Source organism: Alternaria ventricosa (genome assembly GCF_023758065.1).
Source record: "Alternaria ventricosa strain BMP 2768 chromosome Unknown scaffold_17, whole genome shotgun sequence".
Lineage (NCBI taxonomy): Eukaryota > Fungi > Ascomycota > Dothideomycetes > Pleosporales > Pleosporaceae > Alternaria > Alternaria ventricosa.
Window position 1 is genome coordinate 400,664 of NW_026055697.1, and position 25,771 is coordinate 426,434.

General features: G+C 53.9%; 7 protein-coding genes across 7 annotated transcripts; 3 read left to right on the plus strand and 4 right to left on the minus strand.

Moving 5' to 3' along the window:
- Window positions 1-85: 85 nt before the first annotated feature.
- On the plus strand, window positions 86-2,441 carry J4E93_008596 (uncharacterized protein; the record flags this gene model as incomplete). The annotated part of the gene is made up of 2 exons (XM_049346494.1): window positions 86-467; window positions 595-2,441. 2 exons carry the CDS (start codon window positions 86-88, stop codon window positions 2,439-2,441), a joined length of 2,229 nt encoding a protein of 742 aa, XP_049196384.1.
- A 319-nt stretch (window positions 2,442-2,760) lies between these two features.
- J4E93_008597 (uncharacterized protein) lies at window positions 2,761-4,462 on the minus strand (the record flags this gene model as incomplete). Its single annotated transcript, XM_049346495.1, has 2 exons — window positions 2,761-3,957; window positions 4,016-4,462. 2 exons carry the CDS (start codon window positions 4,460-4,462, stop codon window positions 2,761-2,763), a joined length of 1,644 nt encoding a protein of 547 aa, XP_049196385.1.
- A 1,312-nt stretch (window positions 4,463-5,774) lies between these two features.
- Window positions 5,775-7,295, minus strand: J4E93_008598 (uncharacterized protein; the record flags this gene model as incomplete). Its single annotated transcript, XM_049346496.1, has 3 exons — window positions 5,775-5,890; window positions 5,942-7,208; window positions 7,266-7,295. 3 exons carry the CDS (start codon window positions 7,293-7,295, stop codon window positions 5,775-5,777), a joined length of 1,413 nt encoding a protein of 470 aa, XP_049196386.1.
- A 393-nt stretch (window positions 7,296-7,688) lies between these two features.
- J4E93_008599 (uncharacterized protein) lies at window positions 7,689-11,678 on the plus strand (the record flags this gene model as incomplete). Its single annotated transcript, XM_049346497.1, has 1 exon — window positions 7,689-11,678. One exon carries the CDS (start codon window positions 7,689-7,691, stop codon window positions 11,676-11,678), a length of 3,990 nt encoding a protein of 1,329 aa, XP_049196387.1.
- Window positions 11,679-13,302: 1,624 nt separating this feature from the next.
- Window positions 13,303-14,224, minus strand: DHG2 (L-rhamnose-1-dehydrogenase; the record flags this gene model as incomplete). The annotated part of the gene is made up of 2 exons (XM_049346498.1): window positions 13,303-13,765; window positions 13,827-14,224. 2 exons carry the CDS (start codon window positions 14,222-14,224, stop codon window positions 13,303-13,305), a joined length of 861 nt encoding a protein of 286 aa, XP_049196388.1.
- Window positions 14,225-14,566: 342 nt separating this feature from the next.
- J4E93_008601 (uncharacterized protein) lies at window positions 14,567-16,809 on the plus strand (the record flags this gene model as incomplete). The annotated part of the gene is made up of 3 exons (XM_049346499.1): window positions 14,567-14,679; window positions 14,798-14,825; window positions 14,887-16,809. 3 exons carry the CDS (start codon window positions 14,567-14,569, stop codon window positions 16,807-16,809), a joined length of 2,064 nt encoding a protein of 687 aa, XP_049196389.1.
- Window positions 16,810-23,422: 6,613 nt separating this feature from the next.
- J4E93_008602 (uncharacterized protein) lies at window positions 23,423-25,059 on the minus strand (the record flags this gene model as incomplete). Its single annotated transcript, XM_049346500.1, has 4 exons — window positions 23,423-23,575; window positions 23,633-23,962; window positions 24,080-24,926; window positions 24,995-25,059. The coding sequence occupies 4 exons, from the start codon at window positions 25,057-25,059 to the stop codon at window positions 23,423-23,425; spliced, it is 1,395 nt and encodes a 464-aa protein (XP_049196390.1).
- Between the last annotated feature and the right edge of the window lie 712 nt (window positions 25,060-25,771).

Here is a 25,771-nt window from a genome sequence, read left to right on the forward strand (position 1 = left end):
CCGCCCCGCGGAACAACGGGGACGAACCTCAGCACCCCGCACCGTCGTCATATCCATCACGCATTTTCAACCACTCCACGACGCCATGGTATCTGTTTGCGCGACATGTAAAGGTCTCCAGAAGCACCTCCATGGATCGGACAGCGTGCAAGAGAATGGGCCGGATTCGCTCGTTTGGGTCGACACCACGCTGCCAAATCTGAGGTCGAGATCAAGTTCCTGCCGCGCGTGCGCGCTCCTCCTCAATGGCATCCTTCTACACCACGACCGGTTCCCAAACATCAACGAAGACAATGTGAGAGTGAAGGCAGAAACATTCAGGCCAAAGAATGGAAAAGTTCCCCAAGAACATCTTTCCGTCGAGCTCCGATGGAAAGACAACGACGACCATGACGACTGCCACGAGGATGAACATGAACATGCGGCAGGCCATGCAGATCTGAAACTCGAGTTCTTCACCGATGGAGGTATGCCAAATTTTCTTCCGACGTGCTTCAGTTGATGTAATGATGGTCGCGGTCGTGGAACGGTCACCTCCAGGGCTACTGCTAGCTCATTCGCTCTGCAGGAACGCGTGGACTGACAACACCGCAGACGGCCAGTCTCCTTTCTCCGCCATTGGGCGCGGAAAACATGTGACAGAAAATCCACTACAGAGTACTGGCTTAGCAACAGCGCGAGGCTTGATTAAGAATTGCCTAGAGAACCATATTACATGCAGTCGCCGAGGCAAACCGACCACACTACCGAAGCGCGTTCTAGATTTGCTGTCGCGCGACGACTCCAAGAGTATGCGCTTGAACGAAAGTGAATACATCCAAGACGAGAGGAGATACGAACACGGCGAGTACATCGCCCTAAGTCATGTCTGGGGACTGGCCAAAGGGATCCCGAAGACGACTTTAGCAAACCTGCAATCACACAAGAAGAGCATTCCATGGTCAACATTGCCAAGAGCATACCAAGAGGCCGTCTTCCTCACCCGAGCGCTTGGTTTCCGCTGGCTGTTTATCGATAGTCTGTGCCTGATACAAGATGACGTCCAGGAGAAGCTTGAAGACTCGCTCAAGATGGATGAGATCTTCGGCAACGCCTTCCTGACGATTGCGGCGACCTCCGCATCCGACAGCAGTACCCAACCCCTCTTTCCTCCCAAAACACAGCCATTCAAGATCCAAGCAACGGACAACAAAGGCTCGCTACATAAGATCAACGTGCGGGAGCAGCCGACTCATTACAGTTTCAAGGCGCCTTTTGACGGAAATGCTCACATGAACGAGTGGGAGCTACCTTTCAACATGTCCGAAGAAGCAAATCTACACACGCCCCTCTTGATTCGCGCATGGCCGTACGCCGAACGCCTACTTTCGCCGAGAGTGCTGCACTTCACCAAGAGCGAGATGATTCTAGAATGCCGGGAAGGCTACCAATGCGAATGCGGGCGCATCGACGACAATACATATGATACGCGGCCATGCGATCAGGTCAAGCAAGAGTTTGGCAGAGTCCTCTACGAAACAGTAAACAGGCCACAACAAACCAACACCAACGGAAATATGGGCCACACTCGGATGGACAGCATGACAAACCAACTGGCCTCTACGAACCTCACGAACGGCGCCCAACAAGAGCTGTTACGCAGACGCGAAGAGACACTACAACTATGGTCCTACATTATAACCGAATACACCGCACGCCACCTCACCTACGACAGTGACCGCCTGATAGCAATAGCAAGCATCGCCAAAGCCCTCTCACCAACCCTCCAATCAGGCTACATAGCCGGCCAATGGACCTTCAGCACCCTCGGCCTCCTCTGGTATCCCAACGACAGCTCACGCTGCCGACGCCCCAAACTCGCCCAAGGACAAAACGTGCCAAGTTGGTCGTGGGCCTCCGTCGAAGGCTCCCCCATCTTCTTCGACAACACAAGCGCCATGGATCTCGCCTGCCGCGCTTCCTTCGGTCCAAAAGGCAAGCGTGCGAGTGCCTGGTCACCCATCATGGGCGAGCCCCTCGAACTCTCAGGTGCCATGGCCGCGGAAGTCGTGTTTCACTCGTCTCCGCCTTCTTCGTCTGCATCGCCAGACGCACCAACCTCGTATACCCTAGCTAAAAACGGCATGGCCGTTGACTTCACCCCCGACGTCGTCCCTCCCCGCGGCGAAGACGCGCTGCAAGACGGCGAAACTCTTGTTTGCGTCCTCGTCAGCATGACATTCCGTTCTTCCATAGTAGGCATCGTGCTCAAGTCTTCGTCTTCAGCGGGGAATAACACGTATCGTCGTGTCGGCCGATTGGAATGTTATGAGTGTACGCCTGAGGGCACGGAACAGGAGATGAGTGAGGATGCGGAGGCGCTGTTTGAACATTGGTTCCCGGAGATTCAGGATATGACGCAGTTGGATAATTATCCGCAGAGGACTTTTACTGTGGTTTGAGGTACTTGGGTGTTGTTAGGGGAGGATGGGAACTGGTCATGTTGAGTGGGTGGAGGTGGCTGGGCTTTCGTTCGTGCTTTGTATATTCGATACCCCCTTTGCTACTAGCATCTTGCGGTAGTACTTTCGTTGTTTGGTGTTTAGTCGTGGTTGGGACGCCGGGGAAGGTTGGTAGCTGGTGTTTCTACTGCTGCATATATTAGGTATCGAAGAAACACATTTCAATTCATTTCGGATGAACATCAATGCGTACAGACATCTCGAATTATATCGAAACCTCAGTTCACGAGCTACAATCCAAGACCCTTGGCTAAATACATCAATCTACCTTGACCAAATTCACCCTCCATCCAAGCAACTCCACACTCCCAACCGTCCCACTCTCGGCATCCACATGAAACACAAACGTATCAAGCGGCTCCCCCACATACCTCGCCCAATCCCCATTGTTCCAACTCATACATTCCAGCCCCGCCCACAGCTTCTTCGCCGGGCTGATTTGATCAGGCAGCATCCTCCAATTCTCGCTCTGCGTACCCAGAGAATCTGGATCAGTTGGGTGCAACCTCGCGCTAAAGTTGTCCAGTCGCACATTCTGCTTCGCAGCCAAAGCAGCAATGATATCAACGCCATTGACGCTCAGCGCCTCGATAGCAAGCCCTGGTCCCGTTGTCGAAGACAAGACCAGGGTGTCGTTCGAAGACGCAGTCTCAAGCACATACCTCCCAGCGTACTTCCCCTCCGCCTGCTGACGTGCTAGTTTATCCGCCCACGGAACCAACGCACTCACGACCGTATCCAGCAGCTCAACACTCGAATAACTCGTCTCGCCCCCTGCCGCATTAATCGTAATGCTGATGTCGTACTCTGGGATCAGCACAAGATAACTTCCATACCCCGGTACACCACCTGATTTCGTATACACGTCGATCGCGCGCGGGAACACGAGCGGAAGGTCGTCGATACGGCGGATTTCCCATGCTACACCGACGTATTGGTTCAGGGAGCGGAGGAAGGTGGTGGGCTGCATCCACTTCCTCAATGCTACTTTGCTGAGTAGCTCCCCGTTCTTGAGCGCGTGAAGCAGGGTGAGCAGGTCGTTGGGTGTGGACCACAAACCGCCTGTTGGGTTCAGGTTGCCGAAGGGGGCTACGAACCATGAGGCATCTTCAGGGCGGCGGGGTAGGACGGCGGTTCCGTCATCTGAGGGGACGGAGAAGGAGGAGTCTGTCATGCCGACGGGGTCGAGGACGAGGTTTTGTATCACGTCTTCGTAGGTGGTGTTGTGGGCTGCTGAGAGGGCTTTGCCAAGGAGGATGTACCCGATGTTGCTGTACATGGCGCGGGAGGAAGGGGAGTGCGGGGCGTAGACTGGGTTGTTGAACTCGTCGAGGAGTTCCTGAAGCGTGCACATTCGGCCGCCGGGGATGGGGTCGCAGCCTGGGAGGGTGTTGTTGAGTAGTGGGAGGCCGAGAGCGGTTGCGTTTTGGCCGAATGCTATGTCTGTTGTGTAGCCCTGGGGTGGTGTGTTAGTTCAGTGTGTGGGTGAGGGATTGGAGGAGTGGATGACGTACGAAGCGACCGAGACCGGAAGTGTGATCGGTTAGGGACTTGATCGTTACATCTCCGTAGTATTCTTCGTTCAGACCAGGAATGAACTTTGCAATCGGATCATCCAAGTCGATCTTGTCTTTGCTCAACTCTAGAGCAAGTGCCGTGATCAGCTTGGTTGCGCTAGCTATGCGGAGCTTGGTGTCGAATAGCGACTGATTGACTCCACGGCCAGGGGCTGTATGCTCATATTGGAAGATTGTGGTGTTGCCGATAGAAGCCTGGATCGCAAATGAAGTGTTTTGTATGAAACTGAAGTTTTGGAATACAGCATCCGGTATGCTGAAGTTGGAGGTATGGGCAGCGAGTGATGGTGGTGGAAGAATTGCACCTGGTGGTGGGCATAGGGAGAGCGCGGTGGGGGCTAGCAGGGAGAATACTGCGGCTACCGGAAGTAGCATCTTTGACATGGCTGGTATATGACAGGATGAGTGAAGAGATCAAAGTTTTGTTTTAAAGAAGAGCTCTTCGTGAGCATAGAGATAGAGTGGCGCATCTTGGAAGGTTAGTACTGCCCTTTCTTATACGGAAAGATGAGGCCTCCCAGAAAAACGGTGATACTAGTACATGCACCGCCTACTCTATAGCTTTGATGCTTCTTTTATCTGACTGACGACTCCAGCATGGATCTGCGCAACATTCAACGAGTCTTTACGCCCTGTGGAGATTGTGTTGTTCCTACGGGTCGCCTCATGAGAGCTGCTACCCATTAGACAGCCTAGCTGAATGACGTTGAAGTCATCTCGATCATAGTCATAGACATTTAACCCATGCCAGCACCGCAAAACAGATGCTGTACACAGCAGCTCGCCTATCTTGAAAGACGCACCTGGATGTCGAAAGATGGGGTAGGGCCGTTCACGGGCTGCGCCTCACACCAACTGTGCTGCTTCTAGCGCCCGCGCTTTGTAGTCTGATTGGCTGACTCGTACATTCTGAGGCATGTTTAGACGAATAGTCTGTACGAACGAATCAGAGAAATGACGACCGCTGAGCCGCAGCACATCGTCGTAGATCCTTCGGAGAGTTCCATCAGTGCTGAATGCCTGACGTGTGGGTAACTTGGTGCGAAAATAGATGATCCACGTTCCTCGTAGAATATGCTGGTCGCCCATCTTCTGTAGTGTAACTTTCAGATTATCATATTCGAATCTGACGTTAGCGGTGAATTTTCAGAGACTCTCGCTTCAGGGCTCTTCGTGGACGTTGATGACTCGACTGTCGAGAAGGCAGCATCGCTCGTTGTATCCGCTAAATTGATTGAAAGTTGGTGGCGCAAGAATGATCCCGGATGTTACACAACAACTCTGTCATGTGTGAATCGTGGATGAGGAGCGCTGTTAAGGCGAAACGCCTTGAATTTGAGAGCTTCGTGCGGAACATAATGAGGAGCTTGTGCTCGGGAAATTCTGGTACCATTATCAATCCAGCCTCGTGATGCAAATCGATCGTGGAGCGATCAGATATGCATCTCTGGTAGTTGCAATCTGCAATCGCCGTTACAGAGAAGTGGTATCGTTGCTCAGCCCGAATCTATCTATGGCCCTGGGAATCATATGCCGATCGTAAGGAAAACCAACCAAGGCCCATGATCAGCCACAAATGCAACGCCGTTGATATGCCTGACACCTTGAAACCCAGAAAGAATAGAGAAGAGAGACTTATAAGAAACGCCGTGTAAAAGTCGCAAGGATAGCAACCGATAACAACAACATGCTGGTTTTAGCTGGAGCCCGTACTGCTGTGCATTGGCATGGATGGGGTATGCATCATGCCACTTCCACTTGGCATACTGGTAGGACCCTGTTGTTTTTTCTTTTCTTTCTTCGCCCAGCGCACTGTCGCAGTTAGCATATTATACCTCCTTGCTTCTGGAGTTGACGACTTACATCCGCATGCATTGCACAGCGTCTTTGGCCCATTGGGACCCTTTCGCCATTCCGGCGAATCCAATGTGCCGCAGTCTGTGCAAACGTATTCGTCGGCGATTTTGAGCTTCTTCTTCTTGTCAGAAGAATTTCGGCCATCGCGGTCTAGCGATATTTGTATGCCTGCATCGCCACGGATGAGGTTCGGGCTGGCGTCACCGGTACTTATACCCTGTGAGCGCTCGCCGTCCCTGTACCGGAGGCCGGTCAACATCTCGATTGTTTCTAGATGATTTGCGCCCTCGTACCGCATCATCTTATCGTTGATACTATCGGGCTTGCTCGCAGCGAGGGCTTCGTCGAGGTTCTGGCGGGTGAGGGCGGTGTTGGAGATGACTGGCTTGGCTGGCGGCGGCATTTGCGCGTAGGATGCGGCATCGGCCTGGCTCATGTTCTGCGTGACATGCGATTCGGAAGGAGTCACCGAGGTGGTCGCGCCTTCCGTTTTCTTTGCCCAGTCGTCCTGCTCATCCTGCTCCTCGCGCTTGAGCTCGGCTATGCGCTTCATGAGGCGCTCGTTCTCTATCTTGTGTTCGAGGAAGGAGTCGAGGAGGGCGGCGTTCTTGGTCGGGTAGGGGCGCGCCATCATGAAGAAGCCGCGGCAGTTGATGGAGTTGGGCGGCGCAAACGAGTTCTGGTCGCTGCTGAGATGCGGGTGGCCGTGCGACTCGAAGATGATCCATGTGTCGTCGGTTTTGCGGAAGCGGTAGAAGAAGCGCAGAGGGTTTCCGGACGCGATCGACTCGTTGAACTCTTTCACGAAGATGCCAATGTCATCGGGGTGAATGAACTCGTTGATGAAGCGGCCCATGACATGCGTAGGGTCCCATCCCGTGAGCGCCTTGCATGAGGGGGAGACATAGAGGACCCTGCCGTCGGGAGTCAGTATGTGCAGCAGGTCGCGCAGCTCTTCCAGCACGCGCTGCGACCAGTTCCGCCGCTTGGTAAACTCGGTCAGGGTGCTGCCAGAGGGGTTCATGTTGGGGGCGCCGAAGCCCGTCGGTAGAGGCCCAGCGCCTGCGCCTGTCATCTGCATGTCGCCCATGGTGCTGCTGGCTGGTAGACTCGCGGCCTGCATCTGTGGATCCGCAAAGGAGAATCCGCCGTTCTGGCCGCCCTCGGCTCCGTCCAGCGACCCCATATCCAGATCCATCGACTGCATGCCATCGTCCATGGGCAGCCCGTTAAACTCCTGGGTCTGGGGGTGCATAGGCATTCCGGCCATCATCTACAATCATGAGACAGGTGTTCAGATTTACTAAGGATGCAGGGCCAGTCAGCGTACCTCAGCACCGCCATTTTGATATTGCGCCATGGCGTCTCAAATGCACGATGCTGCATATGATGTCGTGCAATAAAGCCGCGGGTGATAGGCGCGGGCAGCTTCCCCGAGGACGTGATGGGATTTCTATGTTTTGTGCATGCCCATCCGCACTTTAGCATGACGACAACAGTGTTGCGCTTGTGAGCCCAACCCGCACGGCCCTCTTCTGCACGTGATACCGCGCCGCTAGTCAACGCGTCCAGGCTACCGCGCCTGTTTGACAGGCAGCAAACAACACGCTACTATATCAATCCAGCTGCGGGGTGCAATTCCAACATCCGCCTGTTCAGTTGTACGACAACGAATAGCTGATCACCCATCACCAGAAGCGCAGCCTTACAGACACCAAGAAAAGAGGCAGCGCTTGCAGCGCGAACCGCCATCATGTCGAAAGTCGATCGCCTGATGATTCAGGGCGTCCGCTCTTTCGGCCCAGAAAAAGGAGAAGTTATCCAGTTCACTGCACCCCTCACACTCATCGTCGGCTGGAACGGCTCTGGAAAGACAACCATTATCGAATCTCTCAAGTATGCGACTACCGGCGAGCTTCCGTCAAGCAGCAAGACCGGAGGCGCTTTCATCCACGACCCATCGCTCCGAAATGAGAAGGATGGTGTGGCGCAGGTCAAGTTATCTTTCCGCTCAACCTCCGGGGTACGCATGGTCGCCACCCGCAGTATGCAAATCACCGTCAAGAAGACTACGAGGAGCCAGAAGACCCTAGAAGGCTCATTGCTCATGATCAAAGACGGCGAAAAGCATTCCATCTCAACCCGTGTCGCCGAGCTTGATCAGATCATCCCTCAGTATCTCGGTGTATCCAAAGCCATCTTGGAAAACGTCATCTTCTGCCATCAAGAGGATAGTCTGTGGCCCTTGAGCGATGCGACTACCCTCAAAAAGAAGTTTGATGAGATTTTCGAAGCTTTGAAATACACCAAAGCCATCGACAACATCAAGAAGATTCGGAAGGACCGGAACGTCGAACTGGGCCAGCTCAAGATCATCGAGGCCAACGCCAAAGAGGACAAGACGCGCGCAGCGGACAGCGAGAGGCGGCAAGCTAAACTGTTTGACGAGATCGAGACGCTGCGAGAGAACTACAACGACGTCGACAAGAAATGGACTGAGGCGAAGCAGGAGTATGAAGACGCCTACAACCACCAAGCGCGCTTTATATCAATCGTGGAACAGCTGAAGTCCAAGCGCCAGACGCTAGATATCAACAGGGAAAATGTTGCAGAGCTTCAAGACAGCATCAAGGAGCTGGCTGAGTCGGATGAGGAACTCCAAGACATGCTAGATCAGTACGAAGAGCGCGTCGCCACATACTCCACTCAGGCCGAAGAGTTCCGGAATCAATATCTTGAGCTCAAGAACAACCTCGAAGACAACAGGGACGCTCTTGGAGCAAAGCAAAGCGAGATCGGCAAGTACGAGGCGCAAAAGGAGCAATATGAGCGTCAGGTCCAACAACGCGAGAACTCTATCAAGGAAGCCGCTAAGCGACATGCTGTCCGAGGGTTTGACTACGACATCACCGAGAAGCAGGTGGAGGAGTTCCAGCAGATCCTAAACAAGATGTCTCGCGATCAGAACAAGGTTCTGGATCGAACTCGGGAGGAGACACAACGCGACCTACGTGAAGCCCAGGATAATCTCAATCAGCTAAAAACACGTAAATCGGGACTCAGCCAGAGCAAGGACTCCGCACGGAGTCAGATCACGGACAACGACAAGCGCATCTCCGATCTCCAGAAGACCATGAACAACATCAAGGCAGATGAGGGCAGCGAAGCCATCCTTCAAGACAAGCAGCAAGATGTCGAAAAGCAGCTTCAAAACGCAATCACCGCGGTAAACTCAGAACGCTACGACGAACGCATATCCGAAGCGTCCAACAACGTACGAACACTCGAAGACCAGAAGGAGCGCTTGACAACTGAGTTTGGTGACGCTTCAAAGCAGGCTCGGGAGTCTGCAGCTATCGACGTCAAGCGAGAGGAGCTACAAACCCAGCAGCACAGCTTGGCGACCATGAAGAAGGTTCACAACGAGCGCCTTTCACAGCTGGTGGACTCTGACTGGGACCCCGCCACTTTAGAGACGACTTTCCAGCAGGTGCTGGCAGAGAAGGCAGGCAAAGTCAAGGAGGCTGGGTCTCGCCGTGAGATTGCGCAGACCAAGTTGGGCAAGGTCAACTACCAGATGTCAACCTTGGAGTCGCAATTGAAGCAGAATCGTGCCGACCTCCAAAAGTACGAAAAGACCGTGAAAGAATCCATACAGAAGGACGACGTCTCCGATTTTGACGAGACTCTGCAAGACCTGGAGGCTGCGTACGAAATGACCTCTACAGACAAAGCCAAGTTCGAGGCACAGATCGAGTACATGAGCAAATGCCTTCAATACGCCGAGAAACACAACATGTGCCGTCTCTGTAAGAGGACTCTTCACGATGACTACGATGAGGACTTTACAACTGCGGGCTTTGTTAGCGGACTAAAAGGAATTATTGCAAAGGCGAAGAAGGACATGGAGGAAGACAATGTTGATGAAGTCATGGCTGAGCTTGAGGCAGCTCGCAAAGCCAAACCAAGCTATGAACTAGCGACTCGTCTGCGCGATACCGAACTTCCCACACTCCAGGCCAACCTCACCAAGCTGACTGCTGAGCGCGACACTCTCAACAAACAGCTCGAAGACCAGGATGCTGTCATCTACGATCTGGAGGCTGCAAAGCAAGAAGTTGCGTCCTTGTCAAAGGAGGTACAGACCATTGTTACCTACTACAGCAGAGCGCAGGAGCTTGAGGTAGAAATCAAGGAATTGGCACAGAAGCAAAAGTCTGCAGGTCTCTCTCGGGGCATCGACGCAATTCAGACCGATCTGCAACGTGTGTCTGATGAGAGCCGCAACGCTAGGACAATGCTCGAGCAGCTTACTGCTGCCAGGGACAAGTCACGAAACCAGATCACAACTCTTGAGCTGAGCGTACGTGACATCAACGCAGACCTGAGCAGCGCCCAATCAAAGCTGAAGGAGAAGCGGGATCTCGCCGATCGAGTTGAAGACCTCAAGCAGGAGAATAACAAGCAACGTGAAGCCCTTCGCACCTTCGACCAGGACATCAGTAACATCGGCCCCGAAATCGAGCAAGCGCAGTACAAGTACGACGACATCAATCGCCGTGGTAACGATCGCGTTCAACGCGCTCACGATGAAGCTGCTAGGCTATCCGACACTGTGCGCCAGCTCAACCAGGCGAACGAGGAAATCGATGCTTATATCAGTCGTGGTGGACCACAGCAGCTCGCACGCACCCATCGAGACATTGAGAACCTCCAAGGCGAGGTCGCACGTATCGAAACTGACATGTCCGATTTGACTCGTAAGATCAAGAAGCTTGAAGACACAGTGCGCGACACCGAAACGAACAAGCGCTCCATTAGTGAAAACTTACGCTATCGTAAAGCCAAGCGCTCCCTCGACAGCCTAGAGGTCGAAATCCGAAAGCTAGAAGAGCTGGGTGCTGAGCGCGACAAGGCACACTACGAGCAGCAAGCTGAACACTGGTCTCTTCGAGTACAAGATCTCAACCTCAGAAAGGCAACTCTAGAGCGCGACATGAAGAATAAGGATGACCAGCTTACGGATCTCATGACGGAGTATGAGAAAATCTACAAAAAGGCCGCGGAGCAATACCGCGAGGCGCATATCAAGGTCGAAACTACCAAAGCCGCCATCGATGACCTGGGACGCTATGCTGGCGCTTTGGACAAAGCGATTATGAAGTACCACACGCTCAAGATGGAGGAGATCAACACCATCCTCGCTGAGCTGTGGCGCAACGCGTACCAAGGTACAGACGTGGACGCGATCCGCATCGTATCCGATGGCGATGGCAAAGGTAATCGGACATACAACTACCGTGTCGTGATGGTAAAGCAAGACACCGAGATGGACATGCGAGGCCGCTGTTCAGCAGGCCAAAAGGTCCTAGCTTCAATCGTCATCCGTCTCGCGCTCGCAGAATGTTTCGGCACAAACTGCGGCCTCATCGCGCTCGACGAACCCACTACCAACCTAGATCAGCAGAACATCAAGGGTCTCGCCGAGTCCCTGTCTCAGATCATCCAGAGCCGCAGGAAGCAAGCCAACTTCCAGCTGTTGGTCATCACCCACGACGAACAGTTCCTCCGCGAGATGAACTGCGCTGACTACACCGACTCCTACTGGCGCGTCGGTAGAGATGTGAAGCAGGAGAGCTATATCGAGCGCCAGAACATTGCTGAGGTAACTGCACTCCAACCCCCCTTGATGCTCGCGCAGAGCAGGCACTCCCTCTTGAATAGGATTCGTTTTGAAGAATGAACCGGACAGGTTCTAACATTTGACAGGTTTCTTGATCGAGGTATCCGTTCTTGACGCGATCTTTGATGGCGTTTGGAAATACGGTACACATTCGCATGCTAGGGTGTTCACGGTTTTCGTACATTCGCATCTATGGCTTGTAGGTGTTAAATGGGTATCATAGCGATGGAGTTGGCATGATGGGTGTTGTTTCAGGAGGACCTTAGGTGGATTTATCAGGTATCATTCATCGGGGGCTATCGTACGTATGGTGGCCTCAATGTATTCACCTTAACTGATCTGCATCATAACAAGATGACACATATCAAGGACACTAACTCGGTCACAGTGCAATTCCGATGGCCTAGGTGCTCGTAACCATTATCCCATTTCACTTCACAGCGTAACATGCACATTGTCGCCACAGATTGATCTGTCTAACTTCTCCTCCCCTTCCAAATCCCGCCAACCCAATCAACCAAAATTTGACCCCCTGCTTCTAATGGACGGTTTACTAGCCCCTCCTTCGACCCCAGTCCCAAAGCCCAGACCCCTCAATATCGAAAAGATGTCCTCCGTCGAAGACCTCCTCTTCGACCTAAGACACCACAAGTCCTTCATCACGCCCCTAACCGATCTGTCAGACCCTTACATCGAGTCCATGCAAGCTTTCCAAACCTTCACCACCTCCCTCATCCATGCGCTGGAAGCAAATCAATCTGCAGTCATCGAGCTGGCACAAAATAATACACTGCAAGAGCTATACTCAAACTTCCCTTCTTTCTACGAGCAAGAGACGTTCAGAGAGTGGGTGAAAGATGGAACGCTAAAACATCCCCAGCGCCAAACAGAGGCACAGTATCGGTATCTGCGCATTGTGGAACTTCAGGCACGCTCGGAACCAGCCATGGGGGTGGGAGCGATTGTCAAGAGCGCCGTTGCTGCGGGAGAGGAATGGCGCGAAACAGCATACTCGCCAGCGAATCTAGTGCAAGACCCAGACGCCTTACACTTCTTCGCCTCGGCCTGTCACCGCCTCGAAACAGCCTCTATCCCCTCCTCCCCCTCCTCCTCCACCTGCCCAATCTGCACATCCCCCTTCGACCCTACCACCCACATCCCCAAGTCCCTCCCTTGCACGCACATCTTCTGCACCCCCTGCCTGCACTCTTGGCTCCAAAAAAGCACGCAAGCATACACCTGCCCCCTCTGCCGTTCCTGCATCCCCTGCGGCCGCAACCCCTGCCCCTACCACCCTATACCCCAGGAAACCTCTCTACCGATGCCGTTACCTGAGATCCTGGATACGGTGTTAGTCGACACGATAGGTGGGATGGATGTACGGGGTGCACAGCTGCATGGGATGGCGCCGGAGAGGTATTGGGTGTTGAGGGAGGAGACGAGGAGGGATAGGGTGGGGTTGAGGGCCGCGAGGGATGTGCTGGGGTCGGGTGTGCTTGGGGTGATGGGGGAGAATGAGGGGGTTAGGGTTTTTTTGGAGGGGGTTGAGAGGGAGGCTGCGGAGAGAATTAGGGGGGATGTGCTATGTGCGGTGGCGGGGGTGAGAAAGATAGAGGTGCGATTGACGTGGTGAAAGAGGGATGATATGATGTCCTTTGTTTTCATTTTGGTTAGACAAGATGGTTCATTGGAGGTTTACAAACAACCCCCCATCAACCAACAACTGCGCGCCGTTCACATAGCTACTCAAATCACTGCCGAGGAAGATCGCGGGACCAGCAAGGTCACTCGGCACACCCGTTCTGCCCAGCGGTATCCTGCCTTCCATGTACTTCCTCTTCTCCTCGTCTTCGAGATCCTTCTCGTTGAGCTGCGTCTTGATTGTACCTGGTAGCAGCGCATTGCACCGTATACCATGTGTTCCGAGTGCGCACGCGGAGGACTGGATGAGCGACAGTACACCGGCTTTGGTGGGCGTGTAGTGGCCCTGGTATGCGCCGCCGACGAGGGCGCTGATGGAGGATATGCCGATTATAGAGCCGCCCGGGGGGGATTGCGTGGACATTTGCTTTGCGCCGGCTTGGATGGTGTGGAATGCGCCGGTGAGGTTGGTGGTGAGGGTGTTGTTCCAGAGGTCGGGTGTTATTCTGGGGGAGAGGCGTGTTAGTTTGCAGATCGACAGTATCGTTGCTGAGGAGAAGGACGTACTCTAGAAACTCCTTGAACTCGCAGATACCAGCGTTGCTTATCACAACGTCCAATCGTCCCCATCGTTGTACTACGGCATCTACCAACTTCTTGCCTGTCTCGGGGTTTCCTACGTCGCCGGGTACTTCTGCTAGTCTCTTCTCTGTTTCTTCTTTGCTGGCTTGGAGGTTCGAGGCTGCTTCCTCGACAAGCGTTTGGTACTGCGAGGAGGACTTGTCGTCGCCGAAGTGGTTCACGGCTACGTTTGCGCCGTGTTGGAGATATCCTAGGACAATGGCGCGGCCGATGCCAGTGACGCCGCCGGTGATCATCATGGACTTGCCAGACAGCAGCTGAGGGGTTTGCGCCGCTGTCGGCGTGGTTGGTGTCCATAGGCTGTTCTTGCGGGCGTGCGACATTGTGCTCGTAGATGTATCACTGTGTGATGTGGGGTATGGTAGATGGATTATCGCGGTATTTGAGGGGCTCAGGGTGGCCTGCTTGGAGGTATTGAGTCTCTTGGAAGACGGTGAGGAATAATTTGTCCGATAGCACCGTCTACGCAGGAAGCCATAATATACATGCCGCTATGCGCAATCTGGTTCGGTAGGTGCGATGTATGAGTGAGCCGTGTTCGGTCCATGTGTTCGGGACATCATCAGCCGAGGCCGAAAGTCTTGGCGATTGCGTCGCGTTCGCCAGTCAAACCAGTTGCGCAGTTCACGCAAGCCTCCACCAGATACTGCGATACACAATCAAGGATGGTGTATTCTTGGGACGACAAAGAGGCGCTATGCTATCAACTCTATGTCGAGGAGCGCAGGAGTCTGGAGGAGGTCATGTCGTACTTTGAAATACGAGGGTTCACTCCAAGGTACGCAAGCGCTGCGCGGGAGAGTACATATGGGTCGCCGTACTCGCTCACCGTCATTTCGCAATCTAGTGTTTGGCGAAGATATCTAGGACACTTAACGCTGACTCTGTTACTTCAGCAAACGTGCCTTCCAGACCCAATTCAAGGTGCGTCGCTATCGCACAACTCCCAGCCTCCACTCCGAATGCCCGACTGATCACGTCATAGCGATGGGAGTTCCCCTCGAAGCAGAACCCAGCGCACAAGAACACGGCCCTCGTCGCGCGACTCCAGCAACTATGGGAACAGAACTATACGCAGAAGGACATGGTGGACACGCTACAGGCTGAGGGCTTTCAGATCAACGACCGCGAACTGCTGCGCTTGCGCCTAAGGCTCAAGCTCTTGCTTCGAGAAAGCGTTTCCAGGTCGAAGAAGACAAAGACTGATGGAGGGAGGATACAAAAGAAGCCGAAGAAGAAGCCTACCAAGGTTGTGCCTGGGAGAGGTCTGATCAACCAGCTTGGTAACGCGATTTTGGCAGAGGAATCTACGAGCGACGATGGAAGCGAAGAAGAGACCGCGGCTGCTCAGGAAGAAGGAGAGGAGGTTGGGGCATCTGTGGAAGAGGCGCGACCTATACTCCCCGAACCCGACATCACGGGCTTGAGCGAGGAGGAAGTGCTACGCAAACAATTGCGCCAACAACAGCTTCAGACCGAGAGCGACGAGAAATGGCGGACACGCAAGCGAAGACGTCGAACACGCGGCTGGGCCGGACTACCAGCCGATGCTCCTGGCGAACCTCCTCGATTCCCTTCCGAAACCACCATCGACGAAGCCAAAGCATACCTCGGTCTGGATAACGATATGTACCGCCAAGTTCGAGAGAGCTTTCTCCAGATCTGCAAGGAACAGGAAGTCACAAAGAAGACCATTGCCGGTCCGGAGAAGTGGGCGCAGATTGTACAACAACTCATTCGAGATGACGCGCATCTGGCTCAAGTCTTCCAAGAAGAGCCAGAGGTGCTGCAGAATGTCGACGCGCTCTTCCGTCCGAAAGGTCAGAGAGCGCTGTCACTTGATGTTATCTGTCTGGACGTTACAAAGCGCTTACGAACGATGGATTCACGCATGACCCTCGCCGACGCAAAGAACCTCCTAGGACTCAACCCCGAACAGACGCGACACGTCCGAAGCGCCTTTGTCGATAAGCTAAAAGCAGCTCATTTCTCAAACAAGCATGAAGCTGGCGAGGAACGCTGGACAGGGTTGAAACAAGCGTGGGTCAACGAGTCCGAGTTCCTGGTGAAGGCGCTCGCACAAGGGGAAGACGATCCAGAATACGCAAGGAAGTTACGAGCTCTCGAAGTGTTGGCCCGAGACGTGATGAAGAGGCAACAGCAGGAAAAGACCGCCAAAGACCCCAGCAAGAAAAAACAGGTTCATCAAGGCCCGGGACCAGGACCTGCACCGCCGGTCGTCGCTGCGCATCCGACGAGCATGGGAAATAAGGGGAGACAACAAAACAGTGCTGGTCCAAAGGCAAGGACGCAAACTACGTATACGGCCGCACCATCTCTATCCACAGCTTCAGATTTCCAAATCGACCCATCTCTCCTTCTAGCCGCCAGCGACGCCGCAGTCCTACCCATCCCCTCATATCCACCTCAACACCATTACCAATCCTCCCACTACCAACCCGCATCCCAGCACCACCACAACCATCAACATCAACATCCCAACCCACACACCCCCTACCAACAACCCTACTACCCCGCCACCCCTCCCATCTCCATCCCCACGCCCCTCCCCATCTACTTCCGCCTCCACGCCCACTCCTCAACCCCCTACCCCACGCGCTCCGTCTGGCTCTCCATCATGCAAACCCCCTCGATCAACGCACTCCGCGACTTGGCGATGCGCGAACACCCCGGTACTGTTGTGCATAAACTGCAGGGGTTGGTTGTGCATAGAGGGGGGAGGGCGGAGAGTGAGGTTGTGGTTGAGGTAAGCGATGATGAGGAGTTGGGTGCGTATTTGGGGCTTGTTAGGAGGGTGGGAGGGGAGGAGGGGGCGGGTGCTCAGGGGAAGGCGACGTTTGTTGTGCTGTTGGGGATGGGTGGGGAGGGGGGAGGGGGGTTTGCGTAGGGGGGTGGATGTGGATGGATAGATGCGATGGATTATGCTGGTTATTACGAACTCGTCATGCCATCTCTAGATCGACACAGACAAGCTGAGTCCTCATCTCGAACCATTCATGAAATATACTAGCCTTCATAGTCACAAATCAACACGTGCTCATTCAATGTCATGTATAAATCTATCTTGAATGCCCGTCAAGTGGCAAGACAAACAAAACACCTCCCTCACATACACCATCACATCAGCTCCCCCATCTACAACACCACCCCATAAGCCTCCTCCCCCGCCCCCCTCCAAACCCTCTCCCTCTCCCTCTCCCCCAACCCCTTCCCCTCCATCCAGCTTTCCACAACACTCCTCCACAGCTTCCAGCTCCCTTCCTCCCCCGCAGGCCCACCCACATTGCACACCGGCCAGTCACTCCCGAACATGACTCTGCCCGGAAAGCACTTGAACACGTGGTCTAGGAAAGGGGACAAAGCGCTTAGGATACTGGGGATGTCGGAGGGAGTGGGTGACGTGGTGAACTCGTTGAAGGCGCCGGAGAACTTCATGTAGACGTTTGTGTCGGATGAGAGGGATGACATGGTTTGTAGCCAGATGGGGGATGGGCTGGGGGATGTGGGTGAGAGGGGGGGTTTGGCGAGGTGGTCTGGGAGTTGTGTTAGTTTAGTGTTATCTTGTTATGTTTGCGAGAGAAGTCATAGCGCATTGCGGTTTATGGCTTGGGTGTGCAGGAAAAGGGGGAGATATATACGTACTCAGGACGAACTTCACCTTCTTTCCATCTCCACCTCCGTCCTTCTCCTCTCTCGCTCTGACAGCCTTGATCAACTCCCCAACCGCCTCCATAGGCCCCGTCCCATCTCTATTAGTATCAACACCCACATCAAAACACCACGCCTGGCATCCATCTCCCAACCCCTTCAACCCAATCAAATTGCTAACCCAACTCTCCTCATTCTCATTTAGCATCTTAGCAACAACACCCTCTCCCTTCCCTTGCAACAAATACCTCCACCCCTTAATCTTCCGCCACAGTTGCGGCCCAGCCACCTCCTTCACAATCTCTAGATAAACATCAAACACCCTAGGACTCAGATGAAAAGGCGCATAAACCACACACCCCCTCATCTTCCCCCCTTCCTCCCCCGTAAACCCATCACCCCCCTCCGGCCTCCCCTCAACAATCCTCCTCAGAAACCTGACCTCCTCCAACGGCTCTTTCGCCCACTCCCTCAATTTCCCTTTAACAGCCTCATCGCTATCAGAGTCTGAGATACTTGGCTCCGCGGAGGCAAGATACCGATCAGTTTCTACGTATATGAAGCCCGCGGGTTGGGGTGATGTGATGGAGAGATAGTCTGAGATGCCGTGGCGTTTGGAGAGGAGGTGGCCGGGGGTCATCCAACCGTGGTTTGAGGGGGATGTCGCGGTTGAGGACCAGAGGTGGATGTGTGTGTCTAGGATGGGTATGTTTTGAGATGGCATTGTTGGATTGGTCGGGTTGGTCGGGCCGTGGGGCGTAGTGAGGCTGATGTCGCCTGCGTAGGATTTTGGACGGGTGAGTCTGAAGGGGTCTTTTTTCTTCTTTTGGTGGTAGGTCTAGACTGGTTGTTGGGTGTTCCTGTTGGTTGATATGCTATACTGGGTACTGTGGTGTTGTGATGCGGGGAGATGCTTTCGGTTGGCGGGGTAAGTGGCTCCGAGGAATGTCCATCGATAGATTGTTGTACACGAATGCTTCTTCTTCACGCAGATCACGGTTGTTTCTGATTCATGTTGTTCTGATTTGGACATTCTCGTCTGTTCTGAGACTTGCTCTTCCAATCGGGGAACTTGGCGTCTATGACAATCCAATAGCAATACTAGTGATGGAGTTGCATTGCAGTATTGATTCACAACATGGTTTGGAACCACACAAACTCAGAAATCCGGACTCGACATAACCTGTAAGTTTGATGAGATAGAGCAAAGTCAAATGGACAGGAAAGACCGTCCGGCTTGGCCACCCTTCATCACGATATGGCCGGTGATAATCAAGGCAACGTAGAACGTATCGACGATTCCCAGCCTCTGGCCTCGGCAACTTGATCCCGAAACACATGCTTCGTATCCTGCAGACGATATACCGGAGTGCACGACCGTTGGTTCTAGACACATGCAAGGTGTGTATCTTGGCATCACAACAGCGCAGTACATACCACATACAAAGCAGAACCCACATACTTCGTACATCTCACCAAACGCGCTCCACGGAGGAGACGTACAGCAATTAGGCGTCCCCTGCACGCACGATGCCGACTTTGACGTGGTCTCAAAAGGCAGCTCGTCTCGATCGTGCAGTGATAGGCGCTTAGTCGTCCCGCGCTTCCCAGCCACAAGGACAAGTGTCAAACTCAATGCCTATGAAGCCGACGGCAATTGTGGGGTAGCCATAGGCAAGAGGGTAAGAATATACTTTCGCTTGGAAAGCGAGAGCGGGTGCCCATCGATCCTGGTGCTATTGCCCTTGATTGCCTCTCACGGTACAGTAATTCCCGTGGGAGTGTTCGGAAGCGAGGGAGGGGTAAGCGGAGCAAAGAGGGCCGGAGAAGCACCGACGCTGCCAGGCGCGCAGCTCAACAAACAATTTTCAGAAGTCGTGCATACGTGAGGCTCTGCGAAGGTCCCTTTGTTTCCGTGGAGCGTGACATGTGACTGGGGATCCTGCTTACTGCATCTGCCGAAATTCTTGTATCGGCAGCGCGCAGCATGCGCGAATTAGATGTATGGCCGAAGCTGTCAAAATCTGTGGTGGCTGAGCGTCTCCGATCCTATTGATCTCAGCGTTTAGTCAACTCCACCATTGTCAGCAGGACCCTCTCTGTATTGCAAAACAGAGGGTCCGCAAATGGACCTTTGCCTGTTGGTCTCCAGTATCACCTCAGCGCTTACCAATATAGTGCACTATGGCACACTTTGCTGAGCACTAGTTGTTATTGTTCCCACACCCGTTTGCCCATCATCCGCCAGTATCTATCAGCGAGTGGACCTAAGACCGAAGTAGCCCTTTACAGATACTATGGGAATGTCTGGCGGCCTCATCCCGCGATGTATGACGTGAGGTGTTGAAGGCTGACTCGTGCGGCGCCGAACGCCTAAATCACAATCAAGGATCGAGAGGCTGTCCGGCTGTTCTGATGGTGAAAGCAAGAAGAGGGTGGGGTGAAAAGTCTGGATGCAGCGAAAGTAGCCGTGATTGTGGAGAAGACAGGCAAGACCCTTGATGTCTCTTGACGCCGAGTCAGCCACGGCTCAGTCAGGATGCACGTCATTTTAGCGCGTTTACAGCCGTGGAGTAGAGGTATGGGTTGCGGCTCGCTCGGTTCAAGAGACCGATGGTTAGTGAGTGGACTATAGATCGTGTGTTCTTGTGGCTGATGCTATGGGAATGCGGCTGGAGACGATGCTAATCTTGGTTGCGCGATGTTTGACGTGCAGCTGCAGGGTCTTGCTTCGTAGATGGAGTACCAAGGTTGCTGTGCGGAATGACAGTTCAGTCATGTGAGTATGTCGTGCGACGTCGTCATCTAAGATCGACGAACCATGGAAAAAGAAAAGCGCCGGGCCCCGTAGCGGACGACGGGCGAGGCTTGATCGGATCTACTCTACCAAAGTCGCACCGAGCCTAAGAATGGCTAGTAAGGGTTCCCAAAAGGCCACCTATATCTGCGGTATTAAACGACGCGCAAGCTGGTGGAGTTGGAAGCAGTAGGTTGAGACGATGACGATGTCATATATGGCATCTTCCCCACATTACGACGTTGCAGCGTTCCTGGATACAAGCCGTTTCGGGGCAGACTGGCCAGATCGACCTTGTGCACGTGATCTGTGCCCCGAAGATGAAAGCTTTTCCACCATACATATCCGAAGATATGCCGCGACGAGCAGAATCCGGCGATAACTGTACCGCAAACGTGAGAGGTACCTGACTCGAAATGATTTGCAGCTCGTGCTTGCTTGCCGCTGGATCTCGGTTCACGACCGGCACGGCGCGACGCTACGTCGGGCGCGCCAGTTCAAGGCCCATACCGACGGAGAGAATGTGTTTCCAAAGTTGCGCAACTGGAGTCTCTGAACAAGCACGGCTAAGCTTCGGTATTGCTGGAGAGTGCTGATGATGTAAAGATCAGGTATTGGTTTGGTTGAACAAGTTTGCGTACCCGTGTCAAACTTGGAATATTGCTGCCGGTATGGAGCCGCAATCCATTCAAACGCACACTCGGAGGAGGCTCCAGCACTGTGTCAGACAACCATGACACGATCATGACCAGATCCAAAACTTGCATGATAAGTAGCCTCAAACAACTTATGGAGTAGATCTGGGCCTTTTGGAACTTAGGCTAGACGTCTGATGTCGTCAGAGGGCCAGCATCTGTAGAGGCTAAGGATGCCGACAAGGACTCCGCAAATACACAGTCTTTGCTGTCGCGGTAATAGCCAACATAGCCTTAGCGCAGCGTATCCTGGCGAGGATGAAGTGGGTATTTGTACGCATTGCATGACAGCCCTTGGCCCCTTGCTTCAAGATGTACGAGTAATTTGGACCTTCGCGCATAAGTTCCCTCAAGTGAGATAACTGGATGGACGAGAGGTGATGTAAAGATTTTTGTGTGATAACGTGCGTCCCGACAGCGTGTCTCGCGCGTGAAGCGAGATGTGCAGAGTTTTCGCCTTCGACCCAGCTGTTTGGACAACGTTTCGGCTGCTGACAAGCAGGATCAAGCGAATGTCAATTGTCCGGAAGTGCAAACTGATTGCGCTGCCATCATCAGGCATCCCGGCCCATGTCGTGTTACGTGGGGAGCAGATAGGTTGTGCCATCTTGCAAGCGTGTATATTGAGCAGTCATTGTCATCTCGATTGGAGATGTTCATTGCCATTTTGGCTAGTGCGTGGCGCTCGCCCAGTCTGCACCTGTGCAGTTGTAGTACTTTTGACAAGCCAGGCACCAATGACAATGTTCCGTCCGGTATTGGTAAACGCTCTGGGACACGGCACGCGAGAGTCGAACTGCAAGTCCGTGCCTAAAGCTGTCTGCAGCGTGTTGCATCGGGGATGCGGCACAGATGCTTGCGACAGCTTGGCTACAGAGTATCAATGTACATGTGTGCTGTTCGATGCCTGGTGGCCCATCTGTTGCGAATGCTACGTACGCAGTGACAGGCAGCTATGACGAGAGGTGGAGAAATGGGTCAGGCGTCGCGCCGCAGACAGCGCCAGTCTAGCGCGTGGGAGCTTGGCTCTGGACACACAGGCCTGCGGGAGCGGGATGACCAGCATAAGGTTTGGACAAAGGGTCTCTTCCGTGCGATTTGCTGGCTCGCTAGAAGAACAGGGCTCATGCATCTGTCATCCGTCATCGTCCCTGTTGACAAGACGCAGAATTTGTGTCGTGGGTAGGGAAGAAAATTGCCGCAACGCACGATGATGTTTGATGAGGGCCAGCGATGCAAGTGTGCATGAGAAGTTCGGCGCCGGCATGGTTTCCTTGAAGCTTCAGCTAGGACGTGCAGCATGCAGGCCCGCTTGAGTGGGCAGCTTCGTTGGTGGGAAGACCTGTGGACGCCATCGACTTTTCAGCGCCATCGGATCGCGATAGGGGAGTCGAAAGTGCCAGAACAACGCTGACCCCTAGGGCTTGCTGCAGCCGACGCTGGACGGAATACTCTGCAGCAGTGGACGAAGGGCGGATTTGGCGTGGGAGAAGGCCAGCTGCGAGAGTGACATTGCGCAAAGCCACAGATTAAACGATGCTGCGGGCCATGGCCGAAAGCGGAGATACGAGGTAGTTCCGAGACTTGGGGAGTGGGTTCTTCAATTCCCTTATCCCGTAAACCGAGGGGTACCTAGGTACCTGCCCTTCGCACCTGCCGCCTTTGAGTGGTTCGTTCGGAAGTATTGCCTACCTATCCTCTTCGTAGTGCGCCCGTCTCAGATAACGTGCCGCTATTTGTCTCGCGGCGGCCCAGACTCCCACATCTTTGCCGTAAACGATGAAGCAGGCGATGTCCTCGATGCGGGTGATGGTTCGCGCTACTTGTAGGCCGTGCAGCGCGGGTAGGACGCCTAAGACGGCTGACCAGGGGGTCGTGTGTTGCTCGGGAAACAGCTGTGATGTTGGGATAGAGTTTTTGTGCCGCGGTTGCACAATTGTGAGACGTGGAGCCAGAGCAGTCGCGGCTGACTACGCGCCTCGGGGCAAGGCAGGAGCGAGCTGCGACGTTGAGAGTGGAGGAAGGCACCAAACAGAGCGACTGTAATAACGGTCATCATCATTGTCATTTGTTGTGACTTTTGCGTAGACTACATGGTTGGGTATTCACCAACACGGCGCGTGGAAAGACGCTGCAAATTCGACCATGGCCGTAAACTCCTTGAACACCTTGCATCCAACCGGGCCCATTTTGGTATCCGAGAGCTGCCACGCTCAATAGTAGGAAACAACACAGCGCGGCTCTACCATGCGTGTACTGGTAGATGCTATGCTTCAAACTGACATGCGTCTAACATTAATGCATCCAAAAAACGCGCGGCCGGGGCCTGGAATGCCGGCCAGAAAGGGAAAAATCGTCGTCTAATTCATCATCGGAAAACCGGCGCCTCGCTCGCGAAGCACGCGTCCGCCTGGTGGAGGCGTCAGGGGAGGGGTAATTGTCGCCATCGGCGGGATAGGCAACATCCTGATGTTGTCGTCGGCATCTGCACCCTCGCGAGTACCCCAAGTGGTCTGATAGCAAGCCGTCAGCAAGGTTGAAAAGAACGCGATGAATGATTCATGACATACCTCTGTCACGGTGATGCAGCCGTAGAGCTTGATTAGGTTGTGGAAATAGCCGAAAAGAATCGAGACCGGGACGAAGCGGACGTCGCCCGGGTTTCTTAACAAATGGGGAATTAGCTTGATCGTCTTCGCGAAGACCCAATGCGCGAGGAACAGCGCCCAGAAAAGGTTGCGCTGCCAGTCCTGCTCATGGGCTTGCTTGTCATCCTCTGCTGCGTAGTATCCTGCCTCCGCCAGCGCGAGGTAGACCGAGACGAAGAGGGCGCAATCGAGGAGGAAGGCCCATTGCGTAAGCGTGGTTTGGAAGACGGCGTAGAGGGACCATGGGTAGTTCTATTGCGCAAGGATTAGCAAAGGTAGCGCGAATCGGCGAAGTCAAAAGAGGGGCTGGCTTGGCGGGCGTCCAACAACGCGAAATCTGTGCAAATATTGGAAACTAGCGGCACTCACCATCCACATGTAACCCTCCGTCAGGCTAGTCAGATTGCTCCTCCAGTTGGAGCGGACCCATCGCAGACATTGACGAAGATATTTTGAATCGTCCTCGAGGGTCGTCTCGACTTCGCATTCGCGGTGGTTTTGCATCTGGATCTTCCAGTTGTGGGAGAACAACCATCGCGTGATGAAGTTGTCGTCGTCGGCGTTGAGGAAGTGATCGCTGCCCCATGTCTCGTGCGTGAAGCCGTAGGTAAAATTGGGGTCTTGCAGGATCTCGGATCGATAGGCAACGGCGCGTCCAGATAGGCATGGTAGGCCACCGTCGATCCAGTTGCAGGCCGTGCAGTCAAAGTTCCTCCTCACCAGATAGATGGCACCCAGGAACTCCCAGATGCTGGAGCGGTTGAAGCGGCGGATTTGCTGGTTAGTTCCAACACCTCCGACAGATGGGTCTTCGAAAGGAGCAAGAATCCATTTAGTAAACTTCTCCGGTAACCATACATCGTCGTCAAGAAGAAGCGTGATCTTGGTCTCGACCTCGGGAATGGCTCGGCATAGCTGTCGACGCTTGTTGGCCTGGCTGACGGATAGAACTTGAATGATCTTGGGGCTGCCCAGCTCTTCTACCATCTGGTACACACGCTTTACTCGTGAGTCGGGTGTGACGAGGAGGAGGCTCAACGGCTCGAGACGGTATGCGCTTTGAACCGTCTCTTTTAGTTGTTGCAGGTTTTCAGCAACTGTTGGGATGATGACAGTCATGTCCTTTGATGTGATGGTAGGGTCGTCGACAGGCTTCATGGGTGTGTACGTCCAGTTGCTCGCCAGGTTCACCCATAATCTGACATATCGAAACAAACTGTGGTACCGAGTCAGTGTCGTCCAAAGTGCGGGGAAGGCTGGCAGTGGCAGCCATGGTAGACTTACAAGAGAGCCAAAAAGATACAAAACCAACTCCAATTGGGGAACAAGGCTAATGGGAAAGAGAACATGGTGACGGCCAACGAGTGTGGTAGTGCGGAACGTGAACTACGACGGTGGACGGTAAACGAAGATCACATCGAATGGTGGGAGTGAAAAGCCGCTTGCATCGGGGAAGCAGCGGAAGTGACAGGTATTTAAACAGATGCTTGCGAGCGGGCTAGGGCGGCGAGGACATGTTTCGCTCCCGGCGCTGTTTAAGCTGCATGAGATTCCCTTAGCAGACTTTGGGGTAGTGTGAACATGGCTGGAGCATGAGGTAGTTGCGAAATTCCAGTAGTGACCAGGGTGTGTACGAGTCGGGAATAGCGAATGCGCCCACTGAGCTCGAGCGTCATGCTTGGATCCCGCCAGCCGTTGAATCGCTCGCATATCCCTAGCCACCCTAGCTGCAGCGCTTTCAGGGATCGACTGCATCGTGGTGCATTGCTGACAAGGGCCCTCATTGTAACCGCCCCGCGGTCGCTCCGGTGCTGGTGCCGTTGGGGCACGAGACAACACGCCTCCCCACTACTCTCACCTCATCGCGCCATCCACTACGGCGAATCTTGACATGCCTTTGCCATCGCCCACTGGTCCTCCTGACGCCGCCAGCTCGTCGATACGGAGCCGACGCGCGGGCTATGAACGATGCGGCTGATGATCGATGGGTCCTGGTCAATATGAGACCCCGCTTGGCGCCAGACCATCTGAGATCAATGGCTCTAGGCCTGAATTGCCCAC